This window comes from Thunnus albacares, chromosome 14 (assembly GCF_914725855.1).
Source record: "Thunnus albacares chromosome 14, fThuAlb1.1, whole genome shotgun sequence".
NCBI classification, from domain to species: Eukaryota; Metazoa; Chordata; class Actinopteri; order Scombriformes; family Scombridae; genus Thunnus; species Thunnus albacares.
This window is the reverse complement of record NC_058119.1, coordinates 4,814,390-4,833,621: the sequence shown is the minus strand read 5'-3', so window position 1 is coordinate 4,833,621 and position 19,232 is coordinate 4,814,390. Positions and strand designations below refer to the sequence as shown.

At 40.1% G+C, this 19,232-nt stretch overlaps 2 protein-coding genes across 6 annotated transcripts in view; one reads left to right on the top strand and one right to left on the bottom strand.

Moving 5' to 3' along the window:
• The window catches only part of smap1 (small ArfGAP 1), a 112,242-nt gene extending 97,796 nt beyond the window's left edge, over window positions 1–14,446 (top strand). For 4 of the 5 annotated variants that reach the window (XM_044372800.1, XM_044372799.1, XM_044372803.1 and 1 more), the window contains 3 exons: window positions 2,958–3,150; window positions 6,359–6,594; window positions 10,913–14,446. In XM_044372800.1, the coding sequence (XP_044228735.1) occupies window positions 2,958–3,150; window positions 6,359–6,594; window positions 10,913–11,059 (576 nt within the window). In that variant the 3' untranslated portion in view covers window positions 11,060–14,446. The remainder of the gene's footprint in view (window positions 1–2,957; window positions 3,151–6,358; window positions 6,595–10,912) is intronic. The other variant, XM_044372802.1, reaches the window with a different exon arrangement.
• b3gat2 (beta-1,3-glucuronyltransferase 2 (glucuronosyltransferase S)) overlaps window positions 14,439–19,232 on the bottom strand; it is a 54,627-nt gene continuing 49,833 nt past the window's right edge. The window contains exon 4 of the mRNA XM_044372804.1: window positions 14,439–16,442. Coding sequence (XP_044228739.1) covers window positions 16,356–16,442 — 87 coding nt within the window. The 3' untranslated portion in view covers window positions 14,439–16,355. The remainder of the gene's footprint in view (window positions 16,443–19,232) is intronic.

Genomic DNA, 19,232 nt, shown 5'->3' with positions numbered 1-19,232 from the left:
TACACACACACACACACACACACACATACACACACACACATACACACCATGGGGGTGGAAAGAGTCCTGGAGGATACGTACATACACTTGTGTGATCATTTACTAAAAGTCCCACATGTGCGTACGTACGTCTGTGTGTGATTCGTACAAGTTAGCCATGCACGTGTGACTCCTAACACACAGGCTTGCATGTGTACATACGTCTGCATCAGAAAACAAGTAGGCTTCGTACGAAATTATGAACAAATATACTTATGCATCTTGTCCTCCGTGACCCTTTCCACCCCCCATACACACTCACACACACACACACACACACACACACACTTGTACTGAGCTCTTAAGCAGGTGTTACTTTTTTGTCAGCTCCATCCATTAGACATAATGGGTGTGCTCCTGAAAGGTTTTTTTTTTTTTTTAATAAAAAGGTGTGTGTGAGCAAGACTGTGTGTGTTTCTGTGTGTGTGTGTGTGTGTGTGTGTGTGTGTGTGTGTGTGTGTGTGTGAGTCCTGTCTGCAATTGTTCATCTCTACCTCTCTTTGCAGCAGCCTAATTAATGTCATCTGTCTCACTTACAGCAACAATGCTTCTCTTCTATTTTCTCCTCTTTTCTTTTCTCTCCTTTATTCACATCTTGCTCTTCTCCCCTTTTATTTTTATCTTCTCTCTCTCTAGCGCTCTCCTCACTCCTGTTTTCTTGTCTTGTCTTTCCTCACCCTGATATATACTCGCTGTAGGAGTAGAGCTGCCGTGGTATTGATTTCTTCCTTACCGCGCAAGTTAGTGAAGCCGTTCAAACCGTTGCGGTAATAAAAAATAATAATTTAAACCTCAGATGTTATAAAATAATTGGTTCCTAAATACCGTATCGGCCCAAATATAAGGCGACCCTGATTATACCCCTTTTCCAACTCTTGTTTTTGGAAAACTACTTTTTGAATATAACTTACATCATAGTATAGTTACATACTCACACACCTCTCCTACCAGGCTTTTGGAAGCAGTCACAAATAATTTTCTCCAGCAGTTAGTTAGTTATAAGACTGTTTGAGCTCCTTCTCATCTGGGACAGTGGTATTTGGCAGCTTGACATATTCCGTCACTGCAGCAGAGACGTCGGAAGACACTTACCATGAATTGATTTCCTCCGTGGCAGAAAAACACTTTACACGAGCCTACAGAGACTCCAGCAGCTTAAACTGGACTAACGAAACACTTTTAGTGCTGACTGACTATAAACAGACTTTAAGACACTCACTAGCCTAGCAACATTAAGGCTACAAACAACCCATACTGCAACACGCACTAATCCATTCAAAAAGAAGATCTGATGTTGTGAACACATCATTTTCTAGACCCTGAATATAAGACGACCCCACTTTTTCGGACGTAGTTCCAGGGAAAAAAAACCCATATTCGGACCAATACAGTAAACTTTTCGAATGCATTTATTCCCGTAATAGTCTAATCTTTACAGCGTCTACAGTCTAAACATCTATGTCTTATGTCTCTAAATGTCTTACTCTCTTAGCCTGAGAGAATAACTAATGTCCCATCACTTGAGCCGCTCACTCAGCGGTGAAGTGATGATCAGCTTGACTGAGGTGGGTGTCATGTGATTGCGTTACTACGGTAACCGCGGCAGCTCTATGTATGAGAGAATGTATTTTCATATTTCCAGTCTATCTACAGGTTTTTGTGTTACATATCTAGACTTAAGGCAAATATGGTAAGCTGTCAAATAAAGCTAATGGGTGTTTTTGGAACTCTAAACGACTATGTATATTTATATAATATAATATAATTCATTGTTAGGGCAGCCCTGTTAAAGGACAATATACTTTTTTGGCACAGACTGAAATGTGTTTGTTGCCTCAAGTGAATTGAAACCAATTGAAAGCTTCTTCTTTGAACAGAATAAATGATGGTTAGTTGCCATTTTTTGATTCTTTCATTTAGTCAGAGTTCTTGTGTGAATGCTTGTGTCAAGGCAACATTTAACATTTAAGAAGTTTGGCTTTTTTAGTTAAATGAGAAAAGTTTTCTTTTGTTAAATATGTTTATACTGCAAGTTCTCCAAAAAAGGGTATTCAAATAATCTAGTCTAGTCATCTAGCATAGCCTCTAGTCTGCTGGGTTTTTTCCTCACTAATTGATTCTATTCATTCTTTCAATCAGTGTTAAGCACCATCAGTTAAACTCAACACTTCCTGCAGTTTCACATGAGATTAAACAGCCCTGCGTTGGTGGGAGCGTGTTGGTTCCAGTATCTGGGAGATACAATGCAGGAAGTCCAGCTTGAGTAACAGATCTGTGAATCTGACAGCGGTTTATAATACTCAGAGACAGGATCTTACAACTGTGGAAATTTATCACGGTGCAACTATTTCATCTTTCATCACAGTGATCGTGCGGTAAACAGTAGAAATACGGCATTCACCTTACAAAGTAATCTACTAGAACTGTGTGCTTGCATGTATGTGATTGGTCAATGCAGCACCTTACTGGATGACGTCATGTTGCGACAAAAGTTGAGCCTGGTTTAACTTTTTTGCTGAACGACCCTGTGTTTTCTTGCCAGAGCCGCCAGACTGCCCCCATTAATAAATGAGAGGGCAGTTGTTGGGTCTGAACGCGGTCCCATACCCTTGGAGTTACTGTAAGGTTTTTAATGTCAAACATGTCTCTAATATAAAGCTTTTCAAAAGTTTTACCAGAATATACGGTATTTCTGAAAGTGAATTATCAAAAAAAAGGATTGTTTTGGTATAATAAAAAAACTGAGGTATTGCATCCACACTGGTATCACACTGATCCAGCCCTGCACTGTATTATACTGTATGCGCATACATAAGGTTGCTGAATGCAAGTCATATATAAGACACTGTAAGATCCAAAATACACTCGGTGAAACCATCAAATTGATGGCATTTCTCATCCTTCTGTCTCCCTGACAGTCTGGTTCCGGTACAGCACCTCCGCAGTCGGACCCCTCCACCTCCTCCTCTTCTTCCTCCTCTACCTCCACCACTACCACCACGAGGGCGGAGGAAAAGAAGCTTTTATCTAAAGACTCCATTCTGTCTCTGTATGCCAGCAGCTCAGTGGGCAGTCAGCCGCAGAGCCAGCAACAGCCGACTCCAGGACAAGGTAACACAAAGGCACACAACATATTTATTAAGCCTTCATCATCCGGTTAAGAGCCTGAACGGGTCATTCAAAAACTCCACATATTTACATTTAGAAACCAATAAGCAAACATGTTCAAAGCAAACATGTCAAGCACGTCGTTCACTGCGGTTTATTTGAGCTGTGCAGAATTTACTCATTCATTTTAGCTCTTTTGGAGCTATGTCGTTTGAACATGTATGACACTAAAGAACCATGTCTGAAAACACAAGTCTGTGTACACAGCAAACTGTGTTCATATTCTGTTACTACCAGTGTGCAAAGTATTATGATTATAATGGTGCAGAAATAACCTTTTAACCTCAAAGCTGTCACGGTTGGCAGCTAGAGAGTGTAACAAGCCTCATCCCAACACCAGGTACCAGCTTACCTATATACAGGTGACAGTATACAGTCAGCTCTGTATTGATTCTTAGCTTTTTCATCTCCTCCAAACTGTGAGGCCATATTATTCTGAAAATGTGCAACTATTCCTTTAAAATAAATCAATTTGTACGTGCAACTCTTGTTGTCACAGATTTCTTATGTTTATGAGCTGTGACATGTTTGGGGAGTGATATTCTCTCACCAGGTTGTTTCATTTAAATACATTCAATATGGAACAGATTAAACTATCAAGAATTTCAAAATCTTGGATAGTTTTAGTTTTTCAGAAAAGCAAAGATTAGAGACAAATCAGAATAATAAACACATTTTGTACAGCAGATATATGGTATGTTTTCTCTTCTCATGACCTCCCAGATTCATCTTGTGACCCCACCCAAGTTGTGAACCAGTGATGTAACATACATCCTATTGACTGTTTAAATATAAAAAAAGGTATATTAATGGCAGTAGTTGAGATATGATAAAGCAGTGTTTTTCAGAGGCTGGATCTGAATGCACAGACTGGCAGGTCAAAGGACTCGATGTGTTGTATCTGTTGAATGTAAACAAACTACTATACCTGTAGAGTGTCACATAGGTGGGGAAAATGTATAGGAGCACGAAGGTGCTCACACTCACAAATAGGTGTTCGTACACAAACAGAAACACACACCCACACACTTTCACATGCGCATCAGAGCGAAGATGCATCATAAAAATGGAGCAGAGTGAAGGCAGATGGAAGGTCAGCGTGCTGAAAAGCAGGCAGGTCCACTCCACGCTGCATTTACCAGAGTCCCACTGCAGGCAGTAAAAATAGAGAAGTGAGAGCAGATTCACACTCATCTCACAGTTATTATGTGTAAAGACTGAGGTGCCAGAACTGTTTATATGTGCATGTAGGCGGCGGTTCATACATACAGACATATAAACCTGAGCATGTTTAGAGTGTGTGGGTAAGAATTAAGAGTTACATGTTGTGTGAATGGTTGAGAATAGCAGGCAGCAGATTAGTGCAGCAGGCACATGTGCATATTGATTATATTGCTGCATGATCATGCTGATGTGTATAGAGGATTAGGATGGAAATCAGGATGAAGGGCTTTCTGCTGCCTTATTGTCCTCTCTGAATCCAAATAAATGCTGATGGAGATCAAAGCCAAAAGAACCTTACCAGGCTAATGTCCTAAATCGCTGACTTCCATCCTCTGAGTGTGTGTATGTGTGTATGTGTATGTGTGTCTATATTGTAACAACGGATGTGGCTCTAAGTGCAACTAATAACAAAATGATCCAAATTTCAGAATACTCTGAAAGTACAAAATATTAAGGACAGTCCCTCTTTTCATGACATACATTAGAAAGTGAATCCATGGATCCTTCACTGATCCTTTGTTGATGTCCATTTTTACCAACTGAGTACATGTAGCATAGATACAGAGAAGGATTTTAAAACTTTAAAACATTGTCACTCAATATCAGGTGGAAGTTGCTAACATTTTGTCCATGTACAAGACTAATATCAAAGGTTGTTTTAATTTAAATTTCAAATCTCACAGCTCCTTGAGGTCTCTCCACTCAGTAAAAAATACTGATAAATTTGTGTTTTATTTTGCCACTTATCACTTTCCCACAGCACAGTCTCAAGCAGTGCTGATGGGCGAACGGGCTGATGGTTGATATATGTTGATAAAAATATGACTGCGGCTTCAGATAAATCTTTAGAAGCAGTAATTAAAAAAAAGTGTAGCTGCCTTTTGGTGTGTTGGAATTCTCCAACAGTAGTCGAGCAAACTTCTAATGTGGTTTGTCAAAGATTTTCGTTTCCACATTTATGTTGGTTATAAAATTTGTCTCGTATTACTTCAAGCTGACTGTAAAGTAGTTTTTAAAAATATGCCTGGACCCGCTAAACATCAAAGAATCTCACTATTTGTAGGTTGTGTGTTGCTGGTGACTTAATCATTTTATAAACACCAATTGTTTTCCAAATGAAGGGAAGTAGAGTACAGAAATAGCAAACACAAAGTTGATGTATTATAACTTTATGAAATCATTATGGCAAACATGGAAGCAAGCAGTAGTCAATTTACATGTGCAGATGACATGGAACAACATTAACATTCATTTTGAGTCATGCTTCTCTCCACCTCATCAGTCTAATATTCACTTTTGTCAGTTTGCTCTCTTACCAACTCCTGAGGGAAATATCTGTCTCTTTAGCTGCTAAATGCTCCACTATGTTCACCAGCTAACACTAACATTGTCTGCTGTTTGGTAGCAGGTAGCGTACAGCTTTTAGAGCTTTGTTTAAATAGGGTGCATCATTAATAAAAGGCACAAAAATGTGAAAAATGAGTTCTCATAAGTATTTACATCTACTGTGAAGCAAAGTTAAGACAGTTCCCCGCTCTTTGTAGGCTCTGTAGTTTTAGCATGACAAAACTACATTTTGTTTTGTGTGTGTGTGTATTTTGTTTCCTACAATGAAGTCTTTAAATGACATGAATGAAGCTTTATATACATTTTACATGAACTTTAGTTTTTAATGTTTTTAAAGTGTCTTAAACCAGCTCGGTTGTGTGGAAGTTTGGCTCTCCAACACATTTTTTTATTTGGTCTTTAAATAAATCACTTCTCTATATTTTCTTATATTGAATCAAAGCTACATTGCATTCATCGCAGTTTGTAAGGAAACCTTTTTATTTACTTTCACCCTGCTCGCCTCTCTTTTATGTTTAGTTGAAAGTATCCACAGTGAAAGTTATTAACTCTGTGTGTGTGTGTTTGCTCTGTGCTCCAGCAGGTATGTACATGGGCCAGCCTCAGATGCAGTTTGTTCAGCAGGGCTTCACCCCAGGCATGGGTGGTGCCATCCCACCCACCACCATGATGGGCGGAGGGGCCATGGTGTCCGGCATGGCTCTGCCCAACGGTGGCTACATGGGCATGCAGCAGGGTGCGATGCCAGCCAACCAAGGACAGAACATGTACAACATGCAGCAAGGACAGCAGCAAGGACAGTGGAACATGAACCAGGTAACTCACAAAAACATATATTATCCATCTAAAGCGCACCCTGAACGGTGGTGATTAATTTTAATGTGTTTCAATACATTTTAATGGTAATGATTCATTCATTTTAGCATGTAGCTCATTGCAATTCTAATCCGGTTTCTCTGCATATAAATCTTGTAGGAAGCACTTAGCTGTGTTTCTAGTAACCTAAAGAACAGTCTCATAAATAGTGCACTTTTCTCCTACACCACCTGTGAAAGTGTCACAGTCCTAAAAGTTAATTTATGGTCTAACACAATCTCCTGCTCCCTAATTCTGTGCACACCCCTTTATCAGTAATGACCTCACCTCTCCAAGAAGAGCAGGTTTAATCAACTATTCAATCTTTTTAATAACCAAGGTTATTGTACAATAATATTTAAAAATTCTGTCGTGTCACTCCCGTTTGTCCCTTGTCCCATGAAATGATTAGCAAGTATATAATGAACTCAGCACCATTAGGGAGTGGTGGCAAAGTCATTTAAAAACTTGGAACCGGCTTGGGCGGGCACATAACAAGGTAGTGTAAAATAATAGTGTTAGTTAACAAGAAGCAGTGTCATTCAACATGTGATTTAGTTTATCATTATTATCATTATTAACGCTGTTCAGCTCATCAGTTTTGCAGCCAGCGATTAAGCATGTGATTACAGCCAGCAGGGTTGGAACAACATACAGTATGCAGCCAATACTGGCCCTCTAGTGAAAGTCCAGTCTGCTCCAGTCAGTGCTGCCCAGCTGTAATATGACAGATGCGATGCAGTTTGATCGATTTGAAACAAACAGAACCAAGGACTGCAGCTCAGCTCCAAAGTGCTCACCTCCCTTATTCCCTGTTGGACTCAACAGCAACAAGCTGAGTAACAAACAGTAGCTGCAGAGTGTATTTACAATTGAAACTAGCTGAGAACTGGAGTAGCTCTGTTAGCAGGTCAGTCTGTTCTGTGTCATTGTCTTTTATTCATGAACTGTCTCCTCTATCTGGTATTAACATGTGTATGTATGTAGATAATGATGTCTGACCACTGGCCTCTGCATTTGCATCTGGTATTAATAAGCTTTCTTATTATCACAGTTCTGCACTGTGACAGGATGTCAATATGCAAATGAGGGAGGCGGATCTGGCAGACAAACACGGTGCATTCCAGGTCAAGGGAGTGATGCTGCTGTAAAGGCACTACTTATTAGTGTTCATTTTGGGACCCGGTTTTGATTTAGTTTTAGTCGTTTGATGAAAATGTACATTGGTTTTACTCCAATTGTTGTCATTAGATGTTTTTTTTATGTTTTTATGACATTATAGTCTAGTGTTTGTCTCCTTTTTAGTCTCATTTTTGTCATGCACTTGACATTTTTATGTCCTCTAAGCATTTTGAGACAACAGCTGTCTCCATCTTTGTTGTGTACAGTTACCACGGTCACAGGTGTCATTCTTGTCTTTTGCGAGGCTTGTGGAAAAAGTGCTGTTAACTTGTTCACACACACAGTGTCCATGTCACTCTGCTCTGCAGAAACAGAGTGACATGTTTGAGCAGAAGTGCTCTCTCCACTGCAGAGCAGCTGTTCATTCAGAAGCTGGATTCAGTCCCCTGTTCACTAAAATACTGCTCGATGTCTGTGTTTACCTTGAGAGGACAATCTACAACATTAGACAACATTAACTATGTGACATTTTTAGTGAACATGTAGAGGAAGATTTAAATGGTGACTGCTGACATTAATCTAGGAACTGACTAATTCCCTCTGATAGCAACAGGAAAGATAGTCGACTGAACATATTACAACATATTGAACAACATTAATGTTACATCTGCATCCACAGCACTTGATAATATCACAATAACTCACCTTTTCATAAATGTGGCTGTGCTGCTGGCATGTTTTCCTCGTTTGTCCAGCTGTTTTGTTGCTGCCTCTTGTCTAATTCTCAGTGGATTGTAGATGAATTTAGTCCATAAATCTGTTTCTTCCAGGAAGTGGATAATCTTACTGAGAGACAGAACATTACTGAATGCAAGATGCTTTTTATTAACGGTGGTGCAACAGGTCACATCAACTTCTGAACTGAAGATATTTCTAGGTGGTGGAAGTGACTGTGTTACTGATCAAGAGCTACAGTGAGTGAGTAAACAGATGCATGCAGGTTGTTGAAGAAGACTTACAACAGCAAATAATTTGTTGGTCCATTTGTCCATCACATTATTCTTTTTATTCCTTGATGAAAGATGGAATACATTTCACCATAGTTCTTGTTTTCAATATTTAATTTTTATTTAGTTTTAGTCTCATTTTCATTAAAAAAAGGTCAACAAATATTTTTTATTTCATAATTTTGGTTGGCGAAATCAACACTGCTACTTTTTTCTTCCTTTACTGTGGAAGGAGTGGTCTGTAGATAGCAGAAGGAGCTGCAGATAGGTGACCTTTCAACTGGTTGGGTGGATTGTTTCAGTAGGAATGTGGCCAAACTGTGCAGATTGTGATGCAGTCACAATGTAAGCCAGACCAAAACCAGATGGTCTGGTTCAAATGTCCGACTGCAATATGTTCATTGTCCGTCTCCAGATAAGATATCCATATACAGACCACTGATGTTAACACCAAGTTTATATCTGCTCTTACTTCAGACTTTTCATTTCAATCCAGTAATTGAACCAAACTGACCTGGAATGTTTACAGTTAGTTTACAAAATGAAGCTGTGCTGCAAATTAGAGATGTAATTAAACAAGATGCTGATTATCAGCCCAAGTGGAACCACGACTCTGTTAATAAGAACATCAGCTTCTCTAGATTCATGCTAAACAATACAACTAGTTTGTTAGTTAGCATGAAAGGAGGAAACTTTCACTTATAATGCGTGGCATATTCAATTCAATTCAATTCCATTTTATTTATATAGCGCCAAATCACCACAAAAGTCATCTCAGGGTACTTTTCACATAGAGCAGGTTTAGACTGTACTCTTTAATTTATAGAGAACCAACAATTCCCCCATGAGCAGCACTTGTTCTTGCGCAACCAAGAATATCTTCATATTCATCATCTAAAAATCATGTAGCAGCACTTTACATTCTCATTCAAAAAGGCAAAAGGGAGAAATAAATAAAAAATACAAATAGTGAAAAGTTGTGAACATGACTAAACTCACCTGCACAGTGACATACAGCACATACAGCTGTATCTATAGTGGATCAATGCTGGAACGTCAGTCAACACATCTGTCTAAGCTTCCCCTTCATAACACACACACACACACACAGCTTATATACAATCCCTATTGTGTGTGTGTGTGTATGTGTGGTGGCACTCAGAACTGTTGTCAGTATCTTGACAACTAGGGAGGTTAATAAGAAATCATAAATCACCACTGAAGTGCACACACACACACACACACACGTACATCACTGCCTTTGAACAGTCAAGGTGGGAGGTGGATGAAGAGTGTGTGTCTCTGTGTGTGTATGAAAATACATTCACTCACACAGTGAGTATATATCAGGGTGAGAAAAGACAAGACAAGAAAACAGGAGTGAGGAGAGCGCTAGGGAGAGAGAAGATAAAAATAAAAGGGGAGAAGAGCAAGATGTGAATAAAGGAGAGAAAAGAAAAGAGGAGAAAATAGAGGAGAAGCATTGTTGCTGTAAGTGAGACAGATGACATTAATTAGGCTGCTGCAAAGAGAGGTAGAGATGAACAATTGCAGACAGGACACTCACACACACACACACACGTGCACACAGTCTCGCTCACACACACCTTTTTATTTAAAAAAAAAACCTTTCAGGAGCACACCCATTATGTCTAATGGATGGAGCTGACAAAAAAGTAACACCTGCTTAAGAGCTCAGTACAAGTGTGTGTGTGTGTGATTATGCATGTGTGTCTGCCAGGACAGGACATACATGCAACCAAGCACTTGTTCATCAACTCACTATTCCATCACATCTTTGTGCACAATGTTTGCACGCACACACACACAGAGCTCTTAGATGAGCAGATAAGCGAGGAGCGCTGCACCAAGGCACATTTATAATGGATAAGACAGAATGGAAGGAGGAGGGCGAGCAGGGGAGCAGAGGAGGTGGATGGGGGATGGAGGGGCAGGTGATGAAGAGTTAGAGCAGAGGAGTGGGTAAAAAGTGAGGGATGCAGGTTAGGGAGTGGAGCTAAAGGATGGTGAGCCCCACCCCACCCTCTCTTGATGTCTATTTTTGCTCTGATGAATTCTAACAGTCTGTCCTGATCTTTCTGTCTTACCCTCCATCTTTCTTTTTGTCTCTCTTTTCTTTTCTGACTTAGATGACCCAGCAGATGTCAGGTATGGCTATGAGTGGTGGAGGGCCAACGCCAGGCACTTTTAGCCAGCCAGGCGCTCCCGCTGCTCCCGGTTGGCCCGCAGCTCCAGCAGCTTCCGGCCAGACCCTCAGCACTCAGCTGTGGAAGTGACGAGGAGGACGTCCAGAGGATGAGTGGAGGGTGAAACAGAGGGAGGTCACATGGCAACAAAACAGCCAAATGTGCTCCCATAAATCCATCTCCACAAATCTCCAGCGGACAGAACGCACAGCAGGGGCAGTTTGACTGCCCTCCCAAACCCAATCCCCCATTCACCGTGGTTCCTTTAAAAAGCCAAGATGACATCTCATTGGACAAAATCTCTCGCTGGAAAAAAAAGAAAGATCGGCAGCTGTCGTGTCCCGTCTTTATTCAGTTTCTTTTTTGATTTCCTTTGGTTGTTGTTGTCTGTAGAGTAAGACAAAAACAGCATAATAGACAAAAAAGAAAGCTGCTGGACCAATAACAAGTGTCTATTATAGTAATGTTACAATTATATCATTACCCAAATGGATAGTTAGTGAATAGTATTTCAGTACCTGCAGTAGATATGGCTATCTTGTGGTTGGTCTATGCTACCCTGTCCCCACCCCTCTCTCTGCTGTGTATATTGTAACCCCCTCCTCCCCTCCTCTCCTCTCTGTAGGCGAGCAGAGCCTCGTAGCAGATAATCGTCTGAGCAGTACTGTATTTATGTGAATATGATGTGAACCTCCCTCTTTATCAGAGCCATAGGAGAGCAGTCGATGTTTCGACTCTCAGCAACTTTTGTTTGGTTTTAGTTCTCTCCATCGTGTGACACTCCACGGGGGGAAATTATTTGGAGACGAGGTTCTCCAGTTTACTTAAAAGTATCCTGTGAAGTTTAGCTTTGCTAAATAGGGTTTGACTGACATGGGTTTAAAGCTGCTTATACAATAAACGTTATTTTGCACTGATAGTCATTGTCATGAAACTCTCCTAGAAAGAATATTCAGAGTATTACGTCAAACAGTGTCTCACTATAAGCAGTTTTTTCCCCTCAGCTACCAGGTGATATTAATTTTGCCTGACTTTTCTTTAATCTTTGCTTTTTTATTGTGATATATTAGAGAGATTTACCTCTCAGTCCTCAATTAAACAATTTAATTAAACAGTGTGAAAAGAGGGCATCTCTCACTGTTTGAATCCCTCCCAAGACATGAATAAAAAACATATACATGACATACAGATGCATGCACATGCAACCTGGGAGAAAAGGCTTGCAGGTAGGGCCGGGCAATTATGGTCAAAAACTAAAATTTGTTTTTATCTGCAGGTCTTGAGAAATCTGAAGCACTGAATTCAGTTTCCTAAAAGAAAGATCTGTATTAAAAAGTCTACAATTTCTTACATATTTTGTTTGAAACACCTATATTATAAGGCCTGCTTGTGAAAAACATAACTATGTGAGCAGAAATAACAAAAGAACTACACCACATGCAGGGCTTAACTTGAACTTTGGAGAGAGCCAGGCTAGCGGTTCCCCCCTGCTTCCAAGTATTTATGCTAAACTAATCATCTCTTGGCTCTAGCTCCACCTGGCACACAGATATTAGTGGTATCAATCTTCTCAGTAATGTTTTTCATCACATTTTATTCAAAGTCTACTTACTAATTTATCTGCCTCTGCAGTTTGTTTCTTGCTATCAATATGATAGCTGCAGGTAGCTTCTAGCTAGTGTAGCTACCTGACTAGCTAGACTGAAAAAAGTAACATTTGTACTCTGTTCAGTCCACTCCCATGGCTTTATCTCGTCAACAAACACAAACGGAGAGTGCAGATCAGTGTGTAGAATATGTTTTCAGTCTAGCCCTTGTGTAGATGTTTGCCAGATTTGCTACAAGATAGCTAGACCCAGCTAGCCACCCTGAGTTGCAACAGTCCTGAAAGCCAGCTGTCACCTAAGTTACTCTTTAACTGAAAGTAACCTTTTGTGCACATTGTAGTAATTCTGTTTTTACAATGCAGACATTTTAAACATGCTTTTAAAGCAAAAACGGCAACTAAGGTTTTGCTTTTCTATTCTAATATTCATTTATAGGATGAGTTTTTAAACATCTGTCCAAGGACTACAGATGGAAAATAGCCCCTTGGCTACTTGGTGCATTTACAGCAATATTTATTAATGTGCACTGTCCCTGTTAAATAAACCAATAATTACATAAAAATTTGATTTATCACCCAGCCTTAGTACCAAGTAGACATTATTTTGCTTAGAAGGGTCAAGGACCAAAAAAGGTATGAAAACACCACCTGGCCAGTTAAAAATATTGTTATATTGTATCAGCAGACATGTATGTATTTATCGGTCCAACCCTGTTTCTCAAACTGCTCGATGGTTAAAAACAACCCCAGACTCCAAATGTCAAGGATTCCCTTTAAGTCTCAGTAATTGCTGGGCGGCCCTCCGGTCCCTTGGGTGTCTTTGGTCGCCACTCTGTGGTATTTTGAAGTCTTTTAAAACCAAACGAGCTGGGTTCACTGGAAACTGGGCTCCGACCCAGTTAACACATTCCTTGTTGTTGGAAATGAGCTGTTTCCCCCGCGCACCCCGAGGCAAATTAAAGCACCACTGGAATCACAGCGGTTTGTCTTACTGCACTTTAAATAGCAGAGCAGGTACTGTATCTCTCGCTGTGATGCAGTTTCGTCTCTCAGATCGTTGTCGGGGAACAGCAGAGATAAGTGAGCTGTCACTTCACTTCCAACTGCAGGGTATATCCACCAAACTTTTTTTTTTTTGTTAAATTATTTTCAAAACTGGACCATTGTGACACCCAAAATGTTGCCCCCTTCATATACGATGCTGTAACTGTATGTTCTGCCATCTGCCATCTTTATTGTGGTGTTTTGTTGTGTGCAGTACAAGAGAAGCACAGTTAGTCTGAAGCAAATAAACCTGGACGACCAATCAGAGGGCTAGACTGGCAGGTAGAGGATGATGATGAGGAGGAACAAGATTGGACAATGCTTGCAAAAAAGGGACCTGTATGAAAATGCTGGATGGGTCCCGTCATCACTGTCCAGTCCTTGTTTATTGCATCTAGAAGAGAGAATGATGGACAGAGGAGCAAGAGTAGAAATGAACAAAACACGCACACAGAGCTACAATCACACTGCCGAACGCCGGTGCAGAGATTCATGTCCATATGTACAGGGTCCCTCTGCCATGCAATAACTGTAGCGCTCTGTTACTCACGTGGTTAGTGTGAAAGACACAAACATATTCAATAAAGCTAATGTCCTCCAGGTTTATTTCCAATGTGTTTACATTTTCTGGTGCCTAGTACAGAGAAAAAAGTGGTTTCCATGCATTAAATAGCCAGGAATTTTTCTGTGTTCACCTTTGTCCAATGACTCTTTTAACTGTAAAAGTACTGTTTAATCTTTTGGGAATTTTATTAGTTTGCTCCTTTTTTTTCTGTTCTAAGTTTTACCAGAGGGTCATTTGGAATAAAGGCTGTTGAATCCTGGAATGAATTCTGTTTTTATTTCCTGTGTTTACATCATTCATGCCCCATGTAACCTTCAATGTTCAAGCCAATACTGGCGTTAAAACACAGTGATGAAAACGGTTCTCTACAGATTTGAGCTTTGAAACTAGCGGCCTAACTCATGTGGTACTCAGTACTCAGTTCATTCCTTTTCATTCCTCTGCTGGCAGGCGTTTTCATTTGAGGTGAGTTTTCTTTGTTGTCGGCCCACAGGCTACATTATTGATGGAAGCTTGTCAGGAGAGATGTTACTTGTTACTTCAAGTCGACCATTTTCAAACCCAATCACATACATAGAGGAAGGCAAAGGTTGCTCCAGTTCATTATATATGATCAGTTCAGGCTGATTTAAAGGAGAATTATGTAGCATTTAGGCATCAATAAATCATTACCACGTTAAGCTTGACACATTAATGTGATTCATTTAAACAAAGAAAACCAGTGCTGGGAAATGTAGCTGCTTCTGTCGGCCTCTGATCGGAATCTTACATGTGTGAGCCACCATGGAAACATGAAGAGGGTACTCTTTTTCCAGAACAAATACAGCAAAACTTCTAGCAGATCATAAAAGAAGTGAAAAATTTCCTTCCAACATTTTAGTTAGCTCAGTAAAAGAGGTGTGGTCTTCTTAAATGCTTTCTATATGGATATCATATCTGTGCAATAAGTATGGAGCTGGAATTGGGACATTTTAGCCTAGCTTAGCATAAAGACTGGAAATTGGGGGAAAGAAATAGCCTGATTTTAATGTCCAAAGTGTAAAAATATGTCCATTAAACACCCCTAAAGATAACTAACAAACTCGTTCTATCCTATTTGTTCACATTCACAAAATGTAAAGATGATGATGTTTGGGGATTATGTGTTGAAACTACTTTTTAATGAACAGTTTATCCATCACACTACTGTGCTGCATCTACAGCAGGTTGCCAGGTACAACCATTGAACACAGGTTTTGGTTTTTGGTGTCTGTACAGACATGATGTTACCAAACCTGGCAAACTCACTGTGACGCCAAGACATTGGGATATTGTGCATAGTCACTGCGTCTGGCTATTGTTAGCCAAGAAAAAGTTACTGCACGGAACTCCCCCTAAAACAACACATTTTACATTTCTGTTTATGTACATATAAACAAATGAGACATTATGTGTTACCAAGTCAGTTTTAGAGGTGTTGGTAGGCATATCTTTGAACTTTGGAGAGAGCCACACTAGCTGTTTCCTCCTGCTTCTAGTCTTTTTGCTAAGCTAGGCTAACATGTCCAGCTCTGTACTTAACGCAACCACATGAGAATGGTATCAATCTTCACATCTCACTCTTGAAAGGAAAGCAAATACGTGTATTTCCCAGAAGGTTGAAAAATCCTTTAACATAGAGAAATTCCAGCATTACAATACCACTTTCATAAGCTATAGGCAGTTATCAATTAATGTATCTGGACCAGGCGCCTTGATTGTTTATGGTAATTATGTCACAGTATCACAGTTTGACAATGATGTATGAATTATTCAAAATTACATTAATGATGCAAAATGACTGACATGGTGCATTTAAATTCAGCAACATGATTTTTTTTTATATATATATTTTCTACATCAATATTTCACTTTTTTTACACCAGCAAGCTGTGGATGGAGGAAATGAGCAGTCCAAGTCGTCTCAGTTTGTAAAATGAACATATTCAGTGCTGTCCATTTCTCACAAAGCATGTCTGACAGACAGCCAGAAGTCTTGAATCATGCAACTTCTCAGAGGCTCTGTCCATCGTGAACAGATTGTATTAATCCGATAAAGAGGGAAAGCAGGGTGCTGTCATCAGTTCCGGCCATGAGATGATGAGCAGCCAGACCCAGCTTCTGGTTTTGGATCTGCTCCTCATCTCGTCCTCTCACACCTCGATGACTACAGTGTCCTTCCGATGTTTGGGCTCATTTGCGAGGTGTGGTTTCTCTGTGCGAGTGTGCCAAACCAGCACCTGAAAAAGAGACAAAGAAGGGGATGAAGATGAATTAGAGAATCTGCTGACAGTGGAAAAGCTGGGTACTAAAAAAAGACTGAACAGGCCGTGTGCTTGGATAAATACGGCAAAGATGCAGGTGGATGGCGGTTTTAGTGATACAGTGGAAGACTCAAGATTTAAGTTGGTATCTTCTGGATTTAGGCTTCTGACACCAGATATTGTGTGGCACAGATTTTTTGTGTGTGTCAGTGAAGAAAAATGCCTGAAAAAGCTTTTAGGGAAATCATGATATATTAAAGCTCTAAGTCAGATTATTCAGTGGCTCTTAAAGGCTCAAAAACCTATTTTCTCAAACAGCTTCTTACTCTGAGCGATGGGGTCATGAATACAAAGGTTTCTGCTAAGGTTTTGGTTTGGTTTGAAGTAGGTGAGGCTTTGTTAGAGAAAAGGTGATGTCACTTGCCTCAATGCAATCAGGGCTTAAAATGTGGACTAAAATGTGCTGACGGTTGTGGGGTTGTTTACCTGTGTTTCCACCATTAATGGCCATTGACATGAATTCTGATCAAACCACACCCACACAGCACTAATACTTTTTTGTTGTTGTTTGTTGTTGCTTAATGGATAATTCCAGTATATTACAACTATTGTTTTGTTCTTCAAGTTAAAGGTCATGTCTTCATAAGCAGGTTCCCATTTTGTTTGTATTTTACACTTGCTCACAAGGACTCACAAACACAGGTATGTATGCCCTTGAGTGATACAAACTTCTGCCAATGTTTTTACACTATTCAACTGATTGATGGTGGTGATAGCTTGTTAAGAAATGTAGCAAAACACCAGCAGAAGGTGCAGAAAAAGAAGACCGCTGGCTAGAAAGCATGGATGTAAACAATGTACAATGTATTTTTAAAAATCACCTTTGCAAATGATTTATACATAAAGAAAATGCATTCAACTCATTTGTTAGACTTCAAGAATACACATAATGCATTTTGGTGAGAAAAAGTGAATGTAAATGTAACTACACAGGGTTCCTTTGATTGCTGTGATCTAGGAACGCAGCAGTGTTCAATGGGGAAAGGGATGCAAGCAGTCAGACAATCAGGCCAACCCCCTTGTTAGTTAGTTAAATTATTACCCAAACTGTGCGTCATACATGTCCTCCACAGTTTACAGACCAACTTGACGTGATTAGACTGAATATCATTTGGACCAGCATGACTAGGACCTGGATCTTGATTGGTAACAGTATGAGTTACAGTATGAGAATGTGACCCAAGTTGTAATAAACTGTATCCTTCAAGACAAACTTCAGAGCAGGCCTGAAGTTGAAAAAAGAGAGTACATCCATAGTGAGCAACACTTCCCTTGTTGAAAAACACTTTCTGAAAATAAAAAAGGTTTCATTCCTTGATGATTCTCTGATGAAATATCTGTCAAATGAAAGACTGCTGTACTCTGAAGCTGCTTTGAAACAGATATTGCTTTGTATCGTCCTGCTGTTGAATGTGATGCTCACCAGTCTGCCAGGAGGGATTCCACTCACAAGAAACAGTCTGACACCTCCAGAAATGGATCAAATCAAAAGCAGCACGCACATCACTGCAGCTGTTTGTCTTGTGTTTGCAGCCAATTTCACAGCAATATATTGGTGAGAAAACACTGCAACAGATGCAAAGATTGATATTTTCCTAGAGCGAGGGACGGATTTCATTTCTCACAGATTCAAGTGAGGTTTTGAGTAAGGATGTGGTTTTTTTTAGCCTATAGTTAATGAGCCTATAATTCAGGTGTATGACATTTCTGTGTCCAAAGCAATACACACACACACACACACACACACACACATACACACACACAGAATCGCGGTGGCATGATTTATTGCTGGCTGTGAATACTGCTGCTGTCTCTGGGCTTCTTCAGGTGGAACATGTCACTTCCTGCACGCTGTGCTGCTAATTGGCCCACTTTGCATATCTAACGAGGCTAATGTAGCAGCCACTAAAGCATCACTCCAGAGCTGTGGGGAAAATGGTTCTGTATGTGTGTGAGTGTGTGCCCGTGTGTGTGTGTGCACGCACCAATTATACAGTCAGAGTTCCCTCCCTGTTCCCCTGGACTCACACTCCTCTCTGCCTCCTTCTGCACCAGTCTCTTTCTCCCAGTTTGCTCTCGAATTTTTTCACATTCATCACATAACACTTTTTCTCTTATGGCTTTGCTCTTGTTTTTTACCTCTCAGTGGTCTCTCCTGCTCTCTCTTTCTCTCTCTCTGTTCCTCCCTGAGGCAACTTGGAGAGAAATTGCTTTACCAGGTTATAGTTTTTTTTCCTCCTTAATAGCGTAAGAAGACAGCCTTGTTTCTCCCCATCAGAAGAAGGAATTTGAGGAGAAGCAATGAAAGGACAATTGGTGGAAGAAGCAAGTACCAATACAGCAATGTAAAACTACTACTCCATTCCAAGTAAAAGTCCTGCATGAACATGAAAAGACAGAAGTATTAGCAGCAAAATGTACTTAAAGTAAATATATTCATGTGGTATATGATATTATTAGATTAGCAGCATGTTACTGTTGTAGCTGTGGGAAGTGGAGCTAGTTTGAGCCACTTTATATGCAGTTAGCTAGTTAAGTCCAGTGGCTTCCAACCTGGGGATCAGGCCCCTCAAGGGTCACCAGATAAATCTTAGGGGTCGTGAGATGATAACTGGGAGAGGAAAAGAGAAAAACAAATATGTATTCTTTTTTTGGACTGAATTGTTGCTTTGTTTAGAAAAATATTGGGTGATTTTACATCTTTGG